The sequence below is a fragment of the Ambystoma mexicanum genome, chromosome 9 (assembly GCF_040938575.1).
Source record: "Ambystoma mexicanum isolate Mex_15411 chromosome 9, UKY_AmexF1_1, whole genome shotgun sequence".
Taxonomy (NCBI): Eukaryota; Metazoa; Chordata; class Amphibia; order Caudata; family Ambystomatidae; genus Ambystoma; species Ambystoma mexicanum.
Window position 1 is genome coordinate 796,274,126 of NC_090931.1, and position 12,764 is coordinate 796,286,889.

The window sequence follows — 12,764 nt, forward strand, 5'->3', positions numbered from 1 at the left end:
GGTGATTAAGGCTAAATCTTTCTGAGCACATATTGTACTTTTTGTCTGGTACACATTTTATTTGTCACAACACTCGTCCTAACAATAAAATGTCAGCAAACCTTGGGACATATATATTCTTTTGGACAGATGTTGTGTTTGGTTAAAAGATTTGGGCTGTACTGCTTAAGACACAGACGCGTCACTTCTTGGGCAAGCACTGTAATATTGGTGGGAAACAGAGGGCTCATTTTGGGCTGGAATATTTGGGGGGAACAAAGGAAATCTCCCATATTTTGAGGGGGACAGGACACCCATAAATCCCCCCCCCCCCACACACTTTCCCCCGCCTGGTGGTTGCGCCCGTGAGGCGAAAGTCCTGCTCGCATAGGTTTTTGTGAATGTGCTCCCTTCTTTATGTTCAAGATTTTCCATATAAAAATGTATGTTATATTTAATAATTGGAATCGTGGCTTCATGGACTTGTGAGTACCTGCCATGGAAATGTACTTTATTTTTACCCAAAACTAATCAGATTTTTGGGACCCTCTGTTCAGATGTAGACTGCCTTGCTCCATCTTGTTACGGGTTCATTGTCTGCTATAGCCAGGTCTAGTGACACTGCATCTGTTCATATTTATTTTTTGTTGGATAAACTAGATTTATAACTTTAAAAAAGAAAAATTATTTAGATTATACCATATTTAAACAGGGCATACAGGTACACTGGCGTAACAGCAGGGTGTTTTCCCACCCCTCCAACACCCTCTCTCGGGCTTCCTCTTCTCGTTCATTGCCTGGGTAATGAAATTGGGAGCAGTCACATTGCTGACCATGCAGCAATCTCCTCGGTGGTTGCCCTGGATTGTATGCTTAAGAAACATGTCATGGCAATTGAATACCACGTTATTGGAGAATGGTAAAATAGGGGACAGGATAATTCTACATATACCTTGATGTATTGCATTTAAGTGTACTTGGAACCAAGTTTCATACAACTATTTCTTGTTGCAACTTGAGAATACATTTTGCTATAAATGTAGACTATATACTTCCATTCTTTAAAAAAAATTAATTGGTGTGTGTTTTACATTTTTCAGGTCTTCTACCCTACAACTTTATTTGTGTACAGACTGGCTCCATTCTTTCAAAAATCAAATCTCTTGACGACATTTTCTCCTGGGGCACTCTACTGAAGCTGCTGGCCATTGCTGTGGTGGCATTAATACCTGGTACCATCATTAAAAAGTTCAACTATGATCACCTGAAACTGGACAAAACCGACAATGGTATTCCACTTTCCAACGGCAAGAAGGCAGACTGATGGGAATCCAGCTTTGTGACACGTGACCTTTAAACACTCTTTTAGTGTTTTAACTAATTGTTTTTGTTTTATTTTTAACGAAACAAAAATCTATAAATGTATGGAGTTTGAAGAGTCTTAAGTTCATACCACATCTTATATGAACATGTTTGTATACCCTCGCGCCAGGTGTTCAATTTTAAATACTGTTATGCACGTCCTTGTGAACTCATCTTGGTGCGCATATATCTGATGTCCTGAATAACCGACCCTTCTGCTCAGGAGCCAACATTTGAAAAACGTGATTAGGCGTATTTTTCTTCTGTCCTAGTGTGTAAGGTATTCTTGTACGTTTTTCTCTGTTATGTTATCAAATTTCAAAAGCACACGTTTGCCGAAGGCATCTTGGCACGGATAAACCAACAAGGGCTGGCTGTGCCACCAGACAACTAAAATAAGAGTTTTCAGGGCATGCCTGAGCATAAGATGATCCTCTGTGGCAAAGCGTTCCACAGTTTGGCGGCCGCCAGTTCCAACCACCTTGTAATGTGAAATCACAAGAAGACAAGCCATCCTGCAAGCGAAGAAACCGGCTAAGAACATAAAGCTGAAATTTAGCCTGGAGGTATTCTGCTCCCTGTCTCTCAATTTTGGAACGTTAGGGCTGGTGTATGCCCTCATTTTACGGGTGAAATGTTTTGTTCATGCTGTTTTGTTTGTTACTGTTTACAGTCTTAGTATTTCTGCAAAATCTGCAGAGCATAGAGTAAGGGAATCCATGAATTCACTGTGTGCAAATTCTTGCGATTCACTTAAATGATAAGACACCCGCACTTATAGCACAGGAAACCGACGGTATAGCCAATCGTTTTCCCTTTGGGCCTGGGCTTATTATTCAACCCAAGGGAACTATAGATGCAATATTTCAAGTGTGGCAATCGTGCAGTATGTATGACTGAAAACGTGGAACTTGTTCCCATGCCATTGATGGTAAAAGCTGGCAGGAATGTTCTCACTCGAGGCCAACCATGGCATGGCCACTATGTGGAAACATTAGAACACCTCCTACTACAGTACAAATTGAATGTTTTTGCTATATTCTTATGCAAACTACTGTAGGACATCAGTCAGTTCATGGGCAACACCGTGCTGTTGCCTCAATTGCGAGTACTTTTGCAGTATTTCACTGGCTTTCAAATTGATGTCAAACAATGAGGCAAACGTAACTATTTATTAACCAGCAGTACCTTTGTTCTCTCTGGGTGGGCTTTGCATAGTTGCAATTAAGCTGCCTCAGCACATTCGTTGTTTTCATGAACTAGATGTCAGTTTTTAAAACTCTTTGGCACTAAGTTTTTTAAAAGGTTGACCCTTGATGGGGGAAGCCAGATGCTGAATCTGAAATATGCATTGTAATCTTATTTCTTTTGAAATAGTACTGAAAAACCTACCTCTGAATTGACACTGCATAGCAGTGAAAATTCCCAATCACACATACTGCCCAAAAATAATGCAGTTTGGCGCTTATTTCAGAAGCAAAGTACATCCTATGTATCTAACGAACACACAATGCTGTCTGAGCACTTGCCTCAAGCATGTGACAATCTGTGATGCTGGAACATCCATCTTGCTGGATTTTAAGAAGGAACAATAAAGACTGCAACTTTTCTTGCGGCACCAGGGGTCTCCTCTTCCTGACATACCAGGGTGATTGGGCCCCTGAGGCTGCTTATCCCATCTATCATCTTCTTCTTCTTCTCAATTATCGGAGGCGTGGGCGGACCCACACAGGCGCTTCCCCATCCTAAAGGATGATGTGCACTAGACCCACCAATCAATACTTAGCTCACATAAACTCACAACTCCTCCCACCGCCCCGTCTGCCTCACAAAATCCAACATCACACTGCTCCTCCTCCTGCTTCTCACCCCGTCACCTCCCAGCAAAGCCCTCCCACTCAGCTCAGCCACACCCAGCGCAGTCAACCGAACCCTCATCAATTATCTCTTTTCAACATGTCTCTCACACCTAAGCAAAAAATGTCTCACAGTCTCAGGCACCCCACACACTGCACAGTCCCTCGACTCACGCTTCCCCACTCGAAACAGACAGTCATTCAGCCCCACATTCCCTATCCTCAACCGATTCAGCATCACCTCCTCCCCCCTCCTCCATTCCAGCATCCCATCTATCTAGTTGTGGGCCAATCTCGTTTTTCCATTGGCAACAAACTTTGTCAAAGTCATGTAGATGAAAGGTTAGGCTTTTTTACTCAAAAGTTGGTTTTAAATTAAAAGGGATTTTATAACTCAGAAGCAGAATTTCTTATACCAGCAACATATTGCTACTGATACTTAATTTTTAGTAACTGTGGGATCTTTGTCTACTGTTGCACTGACCTCTTGATGGAAAAAGTAACACCAAATATTGCTGTGTATTTTTTCATGTGTAAATGTCACTCTGACAGATTTTCATTTTGAGACCTGTTTCCCAAAATGCATCTGTGAAGTGAAGCACTTTATATCATTTACTCCTTTGACCCATGAGCTCTGCTGAGATTATTGTGCGGGTGAAAACAAATTTAGTCTGTTGTATTATTGATTTTAAAAGCAAGCTAATGTTTGAAATATTGCCTGCATCTTGAAAGTTAATTCAACCAAATGTCAAGTACTTAAACACTAACAGTATTGGATTGTTGAGAAGGTGTTGACCTTATGTAGAGGATTTCAGACCCAGCACCATATATATACTCTGCTTCAATCAGTGCTTTCATAAACTCACTAAAACATTACTTGGCAAAGCCAATAGGATCTCTTATTATGTCATGGTGCAGAGACCATGGTCTAAATGTGTGTTTTTCTTATGGATGCTACCGATGTTGGACTCAAAATAATTCACCAATTCAATTTGAACATTAGAGAATTTGTTTGGAAAGGTCCGTTTAATTATCCTGTTTGAAGTAAAACATGGCTTTTGTGCTAATAAAGATGTGGGGCTTGGAGCAAACTTTATAAGTGAGTTCATGAAACTAAGACCACCTTTGCTAACTATACCTGAACAAGAAGCAAGTGAACTTCACAACTAAGGATCACAGACAGACATTTTGAGGAGGTTTGCAATTTCTGATTAACAAAGTCTGTTAGCCAATTCCAGTATGTTTTCTTTGACATGAAAATATGTGAACTCTCAAACGAGCAAGCTCCACGTTTGGTTTAGAAATCACTTTTTTAAATGTTTCAGTTAGTTTTAACAAAGTTTCATTCCACCTTTGCAGATCAGCCTTTTTGTGCTTACACTAGTTTCGGGATCTTGTACCTTTTTCAAATCTGGCCAATATTTGCTTTTTATCCAATTTACTTCCACATTATAATGTGGGTGTCATTGTTCAATTAGATGCAATTTATATTCAATAGGATCATCCCACCTGCTGCTGAACAGGGATAATCCCACCTGTTGCTGAACAGGGATAATCCCGTAGAATATAAATTGAACAGCAGGTGGGATAATCTCGTTCAATATACATTTCATCGACAACGATCATGCATTTGCCTCTGCAGTCTGAATAGGCTGCTATATATTTTGTGTCTGTTCTGCGGCAGAGCTAGTTTCCTACTGGCTCGTGATATGGTCCATTATATACCTTTACAAGATTTTCATAGCTCCTCTCACTAATGTTGCTCTCTGGAAAGCACTGCAATGTGCATCCTCTACTCTTTCATTGTCATCCCTCCCTTACATTCATTCACAATGTAACTTGCCCATTTTCTTTTTTTGTATTCGGAATTTAATGGGTGCAGGTCAGGCACTTAAACTGTTAGTGAAAGCCAAAGAAGGTGAATTGTAATCCTAGTGCCAAATCATCTAGCTACACTCTGCAGGGAGCTATTGGTGTATGTCACCAACAATTGGTTACGTGGGCTTTAAAATCCCTATTTTGGCTATTGATGAAGCAACACATTGACTTGATGGCCCCCTGCTTAAATCACAGCCATCTACATCCATGCACCCTTTCAAATGACTAAATTACTATGTTATGTTGATTTGTACAGCGCACTGCTACCACCCAGGGGCTCACGTGGTTATGCAAGAAAGGAGGGTGGGGTGTGTTATTGAGAATAGGTTAAGAACCAGGAGAAACAGGCATCCGTGTGCATTGTCTTGCGTGTTGGTTGGTTGTGCGGCCCAGCTTGTTGTGACCGTTAGGGTAAGGCTCGGTGCCTTGGATGTGTACTAGTGGTTATGTTGGGTGTGTAGGTTGTATGCAGTTAGCTTGTAGGGTGGTATTTTACCACCACACCTGTCTAAATCCCTTAGGAAGGCTTCCCATAACTTGCTGGTCCCTCGCTAACTGATATCTGCACTTTTGGCTATAGATCTCTGCATCATCAATGTCTCAACCTGTGGAAGTCATTACCACTACATCTTAGTCTCATGTGTGACCACATGAAGTTTAGACCAGTGCGTAAAATGTACCTATTCCTTACTGCTTATAATTCGTAGGCTTTGTTCTGAGCTCTTTTTCACCTCTACCCACTTCACATCCAGAATATTTTGCTCTGAAGGGGCCACTAGATAGTATTTAGTGCTGTAGAGAAAACATAAGTAAAGTCAATTGTACGTCCTCTGTTGTCACATCACATGAACGAGAAAGCACTGTGATGTTTTCTGTGATGAGACAAGCTTGGTTACCTTAGTCCTGTTTGCCAATTAAGTTCACACATTTGCTATCACCCCCTGTCTGTATTGATCAGTCGTCATATAAAGTTGCTCTGGCACTTAGTAGTTTCAGGTATCAACGCAAGCACTGCAGCATTGCAAGACTGTAGAATATCAAATGCTGCAAAGAGAAGACAGGCTGGCCGCCTGTTACGTACCGATAGTGTGGAACAACATACCACTGCATGTGTACAATTCCAGTGTTGTGAAAGAACTGAAGGTCCTGCTGCGCAAAGACCTTCTTAGGGCACAAGCCCCCAAGGCAGTGCATGCCCCCACGGAATCCAAGCAGACGTCACGAGGGGCTGTTGCTTTTGTAAACCTCCTATTTAGCTTTGTGCAATCCTCCGCTGCTTCCTGGCTAGATTTGTGCTATGGAAGTATTGGTATTGTTTATTTATAAAGCGCTTAGACACAATACGAGTGCTTCAAATCACTCCAAGACAGGAGGGGAACATGGGATACAATCATTCATAAGGCCTTGGAAATTCATAAATATACATAGATGGGCACTGTTTTGTCAATAACCAAGGGTCTTTTAAAGCATCCTAGGTTTTCTTCACATTGTTTGTTCCAGGGCCCGGTTCCAGTGTTTATTTTGTGTTTTCCGTTCTAAGTGATTTAAACACCTAATATTTGCAATATCGGAGTTCGGAAATGCACTGTTTCAGTATAATCTCTATTACCTTTACTTCAATTTGAAGATGCAAGGTACATTTTGTTTTCCCAGGACTTTTTACTTCACTTTAAAAAAAAGTTTTTGCTTCCTTTTCTAAAGCTGTTTTACGGCTTAACCCAGGAGCTTTCCTCTTCGTATAGCTTGAAACTTGTTACGCGGAACCTTAAAACACTTTTTACTGCCTAGGTGGACTGGCCAAGTAGCCATCCCTCCTTTCCTCCCACTTTCCCCTTTGCATTCTGCCTTTTTGTTCCCTGCATTTTTGGTTTGTGTACTTTTCTTTTAAATGGAGGAACCCGAAATACCATTGCCCTTTCACTTTCGTATTCCTTTTCTCAATGGTGTTATTTTGTGGATTTGGCATCATTTTCAAATGTTGATGTGATTTTTCAAACTTTTGCTAACCTCGAACCAGATTCCTTTTTTGAAGCCACTCTTATACCAGTCATCACTGTATTGACTTCTATACAGAAATAGCGCTTCTTGGCTTTTCCCTTTTGTTTAGGAGTATCAAGTTGCCACATACCTAGTGTACCCTAGAGTCAAGGTTGTACCACACTGCACCTGCTGGAGGCTAGCGTTTGCTTCACTATGCATTTGCCTCCCTTTGCGTGTGTCAACATAAGTAACTCAATTTTTTCTGGTTCTAGTTATGAGATGAGGTGTAGGCAGTTAGGAAGGATTGCTTCGTCCTGCCAGAGTGGAAGCATGGCTCATGTCTATTCCAGATATTCTTCTGGGTCTCAGGTCATTTTGCCTTCTGGCTTTATAACTTTCCAGGTCATCTTGGCTAGGTGGTGCTTTTCGATGCATTTCAGTAGTGTTCCTGACCATATGGTAGCTTGACTCCTTTTTAGTGATCAGGATTGCATAATACCGTACATTTAAAGGAGGACATCTCGTACCCACTGATCGGGCTATTACAAATGCCTCCCTCTGTGGAATATAACAAAAGAAAGGCTGGGAGGAATCCCCATTTTTCGAATGACACCCATTGTGTCCCCACAGGCCGCTGACTGCTAACGACCAGAATTTATCTAAGCAAATTTGCTCCTTTTATGCAGTAAAAAGCTTCATGGCAGGAATACAACCTGGAATGATCTGGACTCGGGCAACCGGTCTAGAAGATCTGTAGTCAACTGGCACAAGCTGATGAGCTGTGATGCACCCCCATTTGGTCACTGCACCGGCTATTTAATAGCAAGTGCCAGTGGTTGGAGGAGGCATGTGCAATATCACAGCCTTACTGGAACAGGTCAATGAGAGGAACGCGCACCAGCTAGGTCACTAACCCACCTTTCCCAAAGCCTCTCCCTCAAGCCGGCTAGGAAAACTGTACCCTTCCCTCTCTCACTAACATTAGCTTTGGGCAAATGTATATATTTGGGTGAGGGCAAGACAACATGGTGGGCCTATCTGCGCAAAGACAGTGGAAAAAGGGAAACAAATGCCTGGGACATGTGTCCTAGTCCCCATCTCTCTTCTAACTGGTCAAGCTTTGTTTCTTTTTACTCTCACCTCCCCCTTTTCTCTTCCATCTTAAGTACTTTGTCGACATTTCTTCCCCTTCCCCCATAGCCATTTCAAATGCCCTTCTTATTACTGTTAAAGTGGTATATAATACAGCCCATGGCCCCCCCACCCCTCTCCCACCCGCCACCAGGTAGCCAGCTGGAACCCCCCCCCCCCCCCCCCCAACCACCGTACAATGCAGACACAAGCCAGTTCAAGGGGAATTGGCCCCGCCCTGTGATGTCATGCTGATCCAAAACACCTTGGACGCAATACTGGAACCTATGCCAGCCTTGACAGACCCAGAAAATAATGGTAGCGTGCACATGAAACCATTGCTGGGGGCACATACTGAAAGATACTCACAAGTGCCAGAGTTCTTTTGGATTGCATTGGGATAATAAAGCGAAAGCTTGCGCGGGCAGTGTGGCGGGAGGGGTACTTTCAGCATTTTTAAATCTGGGATGCTGCTGAATGTAGCTCACAAGAAGGTAGAGTTGTGCTCGACTGCCATGGCCCTCGATTTAGAAGAAAAAAAATGAAGTGTGTCTAACTATCTTTGGTGCTGGTTCTGCACTGAATGCGCATAAAAGCACTCTTCATGTTCGATACCAATGTATGTTGTGCCTTCTTTTGATCATATGCAAAGCCATTGGCACGCAATTTATTACAGTCTACAATATAGGATTCATCTGAATACATGCTGCTTTTTTTATCGGGACAATGTTTTTCTCAAACATTAAACCAGTAATATTCTGTGCCCTGGAGCCGAATGTTGAAAGGAGACATGAATAAAACATATACCTGTCAAACTTTGCCATAACCCACTTAACACCCCCCGTCCTGCAATCAATTATCTTCCCTTTGTTTGTATTAAAGGTATATGCAGCTGAGCTGTCACAGGCCACTCCTTTCAGTTTGTATCATAAGTGAATGAGTAGTATATTTTGTTTTTAGTTTTGGCTATCAAGTGGCGCCAAAACCGCTGCCTTTAAGCTGAAACTTATCTCAAGGGGACTGAAGATAGGAGAGAGATTAGATGCAATGAGGGACGCACAACCTGTGAGCGCTTGGTTATTGGTCCACTCATTGACGAGCCAGAGCCATCCTAGTCCCTGTGGCCCTGCCAGCCCAAAACTCGCACCCCTGGGTCTATTGCTTTCTGAGCAGCTTCTGATAGATAATAGCTTAACTGTAGCAATAAATCCACACCTGGTGTAATTATGTTTCTTAACTACACGTGCCTTTAGCTGCTTGGTTTATACGCAGCGTGTGTTCTGGCATCTATTCTTTGCGCTACAGTCCTGTTAAAAACATTGACACAGCCAATATTTTTGGCTCATGTAGATGCATTAGAGAGGCATTTGTCAGGCACTGCCATAATATGCCTAGCTAATAGCACCATTTTCCAGATATTACCATAATGGCAGTGCCTGGAGAACCTGGCCCCATTACCCCCAGTAAAGGCAAACTGTTGGCTTTGTCAGAGTTCGTTGTCATTATTGATGAGACATTTTGTCCCCATCTGACCTCCTTCAGGTCCTCTCTTGGGACAAGTCATTTTTTTATACTTGACTAATCGCTTGCAACTTGACATTTCCGATTTAAGCAACTAACACCCATAGGTATTCATTCTATTTTTATGGAAGAACAGGGTGTCATTTCGAACAGAAATGACTTCCAAAGTAGGCACTGATTGAGTGGAGGTAGTTTGAGTTGTGTATACTGGTGTTGAAGAGGTAGAGTGGAAGCATATCCCGGCTTTTATGGTCATTTCATCTAAAACCATTGCATCTAATGCCATTCCAACGAAATTTTTCCATCTAAAAAATGTCCATTTAATGCATTTTTTTTGGGCCCTTCCCAACCCCTGTTTTTAACCTTTTAAAATGCACCTGAACAAAAATGCATTCTTTACCCCCCAAAAAAACATGCATTAGATGGGCATTTATTAGATAGAAAAATGTTGATGGAATAGTATTAGATGGAATGGGTTCAGATGAATTTATTAGATACCATACTCCGGGGACAGGTACTGGAGGACATTGCAGTATTTTCTAGACTGGACTGCTGGGCAGAAAGTCTCCACTTAACAAAGGGGTTGTGTGCTTTCTCCCTTCTACACATCTTCCCCCAGGGAGGGAGCAACTATGTTCCTGGGGATTCCACTGCCCCACCTGGCACGAGTCTCATAGCAGAGTCTATACGTTGTCAAGAAAAAACATACTGATAATTCTTACAACATACCTGCCTCTCGTGTTTGTCATTTAGATATAAAACAAATACACGTGACACTTTCTGATTTGAAGTCTTCTAACAACCTAAACTTATTTGATAGAATCCACGTACTTCTAAAAATGTGTTGCACTGTTCGACATGACTTCAATATGCATCAGGTAGGTTCTCCTAAAAAACATAACGCAGCACAATTGCTATTCCTGCCTCCTCCCTGAATTGGCTGATCTAGCCATCATTCTTGTCAAAACAGAACACTTGCGTTGTATGAGCCATTTTATAGCACCCACCAGTGTCTTGCTGCTGGAAGAATGGGCAGTAACACTGGCCACTCACTCTTATCAAAATGCTGCTGCAGAGTTTCTTGGCCATTCTCTGTGAATTTGTCTTAGTTTGGAATGGCCTATTCATATAAAATGTAATGACATTATTGTGTATAGTTCGCGTGACGTCGCCTAGTCCATGTAACTATGTGTTGCTGGTGTGATCTAAGAGCCTCTGTGGAGTTCCTTAAACTGTCTGTGTTGTCAGCCTTTCTTTCTTGATTGGAAGTGGTATGTGCAAATTAGACTTCAAGATGTCCTCGCATGTACTTCGTGTGATGTCAACTTATCCATTTAGTTATTTAGGTAAAGGAACTTTAATAACTACTTGTTCCTGATCTGATAAATGTGACAATACTTAAAAAATACAAAATATTTTTGAACATATGAAAGGTTTTATTGCCATAGGTCTACAGATGATGGAATTCTTATTTTGCACATCATCGCATGTACTCCAGATGTAAATGTACATCGATCCTATTAGCATTCACAGCGGTATAATCACTTTTAAAATAAAGGCAGTCCATAATAGCAGGTGTACATGAGACATTGTAACAAGTGTGTAAAAATTCCTAGTGGCCAAGCATTACACTACTCGGTATTGCAGCAGCTCACGGCTGACTGGCCAGAATTCTAGATTGGGTTGGCCTAAATCCTCGTGGTTTTCATCTTTTGACCGCTCGCTCCATAATATCAGTTTGATATTCAAAGCTGAAATAAGCATCGGTAACAGCATTTGGATACCCTAAGCAAACAGCACCTTGTTAGAAGATCGGGCTTTATAGAAGCAACAGGGCCTTTTGATCGGAACCCCTAGAAATGTGGAGTCCACCATGTCTTCATCTGTACAAGCACTCTATCTTTATTGTTCCTCATCAGATGCTACTTGCGGAAAATGTTAACCGCTTTCTGGTTTGGATCCTAGTATCCACACAAAAAGAAATGTTTATGGTTTTCTTTCACTTGCTACTTATTTGCAGATGATTCGTATACACTGTAATTGGGTTTTTATTCAATCTATTGGTATGCATTGTATTGCCCCATAGATGTGTCCTGTATGGCTATCTTCATAGAATTGCCATTGTAACTCTTTACCTGCTAGTATTACGGTTCTTTGTAAGAAGTCAATAAGCCTATTTTAATGAATGTGAGGGCGTGTTAATACTGCATGCTACACATATGCATTGTGAGCAAAATGTAGCTATTTCGTTTGTCATGTATTGTAAAATATAGAACCTCGTTTATTTAAGAAATGCATTTTTTTGTTTGGGGGGGGGGGAGGTCCGTGATAAAAAGCCATTTTTCTAATGCCCATTTCTACTAATGGTTAAAAAGGGCAGTATGTTATATAAATTGTGTGCTTCCTGTTTCTAGTTTCATTGAATTGGTGATCCAAAATGAAATCACAAAAATGTTCCTACTGTATTATTTGGTAATAGAAAATAGTATGTAGAAGGCTTTGGAAAAGATAGTTATCTTGCCATTGATATGCAAGTTTCCCTCCTGTCAACTTTGAACCAAAAAGTGCCTTATTTGTTGTTTACATGTAAATTATTGATTTTTCTAAATAAAGCTTTCTGAAAAAAGGTCCCCTGCTTTTCATTTATACGTATTCCTATGAAATGTAGTTCATACTCCCAGCAGTTTTTTGGAATGGTGACCATTTCCAATAATTGGCGAAAAAGGATTACAAAAAAGAATCGATACAAAAAGAATGGGCCTCATGTTCTCCTCACACGAATATATTTTGTTTGCCCAAAACAAAATGCTTCTCAACGCCTCATAAGTGTGAAACCATCCTTGGCCAAGTGCATTTTACTTTTTCTCCTGTCTCCTGTAATCAGACTTCGAAGTAATCCATACCCACCTTTTGAAGGAAGGGTCGATGTTGATGTTTGGGTCTCAAGTCTCCTCTGCCCCAGGAGGAGGTATTCACAATCGAGTTGGACCATTGTGTATCTGCCCTTAGCTGACTGAAGGGAGGGTCATTGTAGTGGATGGTACGGTAACAGCCTTG

The 12,764-nt window shown here is 41.4% G+C and overlaps 1 protein-coding gene across 3 annotated transcripts in view; it reads left to right on the forward strand.

Annotated features, from left to right (window-relative positions):
- TMEM41A (transmembrane protein 41A) overlaps nucleotides 1-12,335 on the forward strand; it is a 218,607-nt gene extending 206,272 nt beyond the window's left edge. For all 3 annotated transcript variants that reach the window (XM_069615745.1, XM_069615747.1, XM_069615746.1), the window contains exon 5: nucleotides 1,080-12,335. In XM_069615745.1, coding sequence (XP_069471846.1) covers nucleotides 1,080-1,303 — 224 coding nt within the window. In that variant the 3' untranslated portion in view covers nucleotides 1,304-12,335. The remainder of the gene's footprint in view (nucleotides 1-1,079) is intronic.
- The last annotated feature ends 429 nt before the right edge of the window (nucleotides 12,336-12,764 follow it).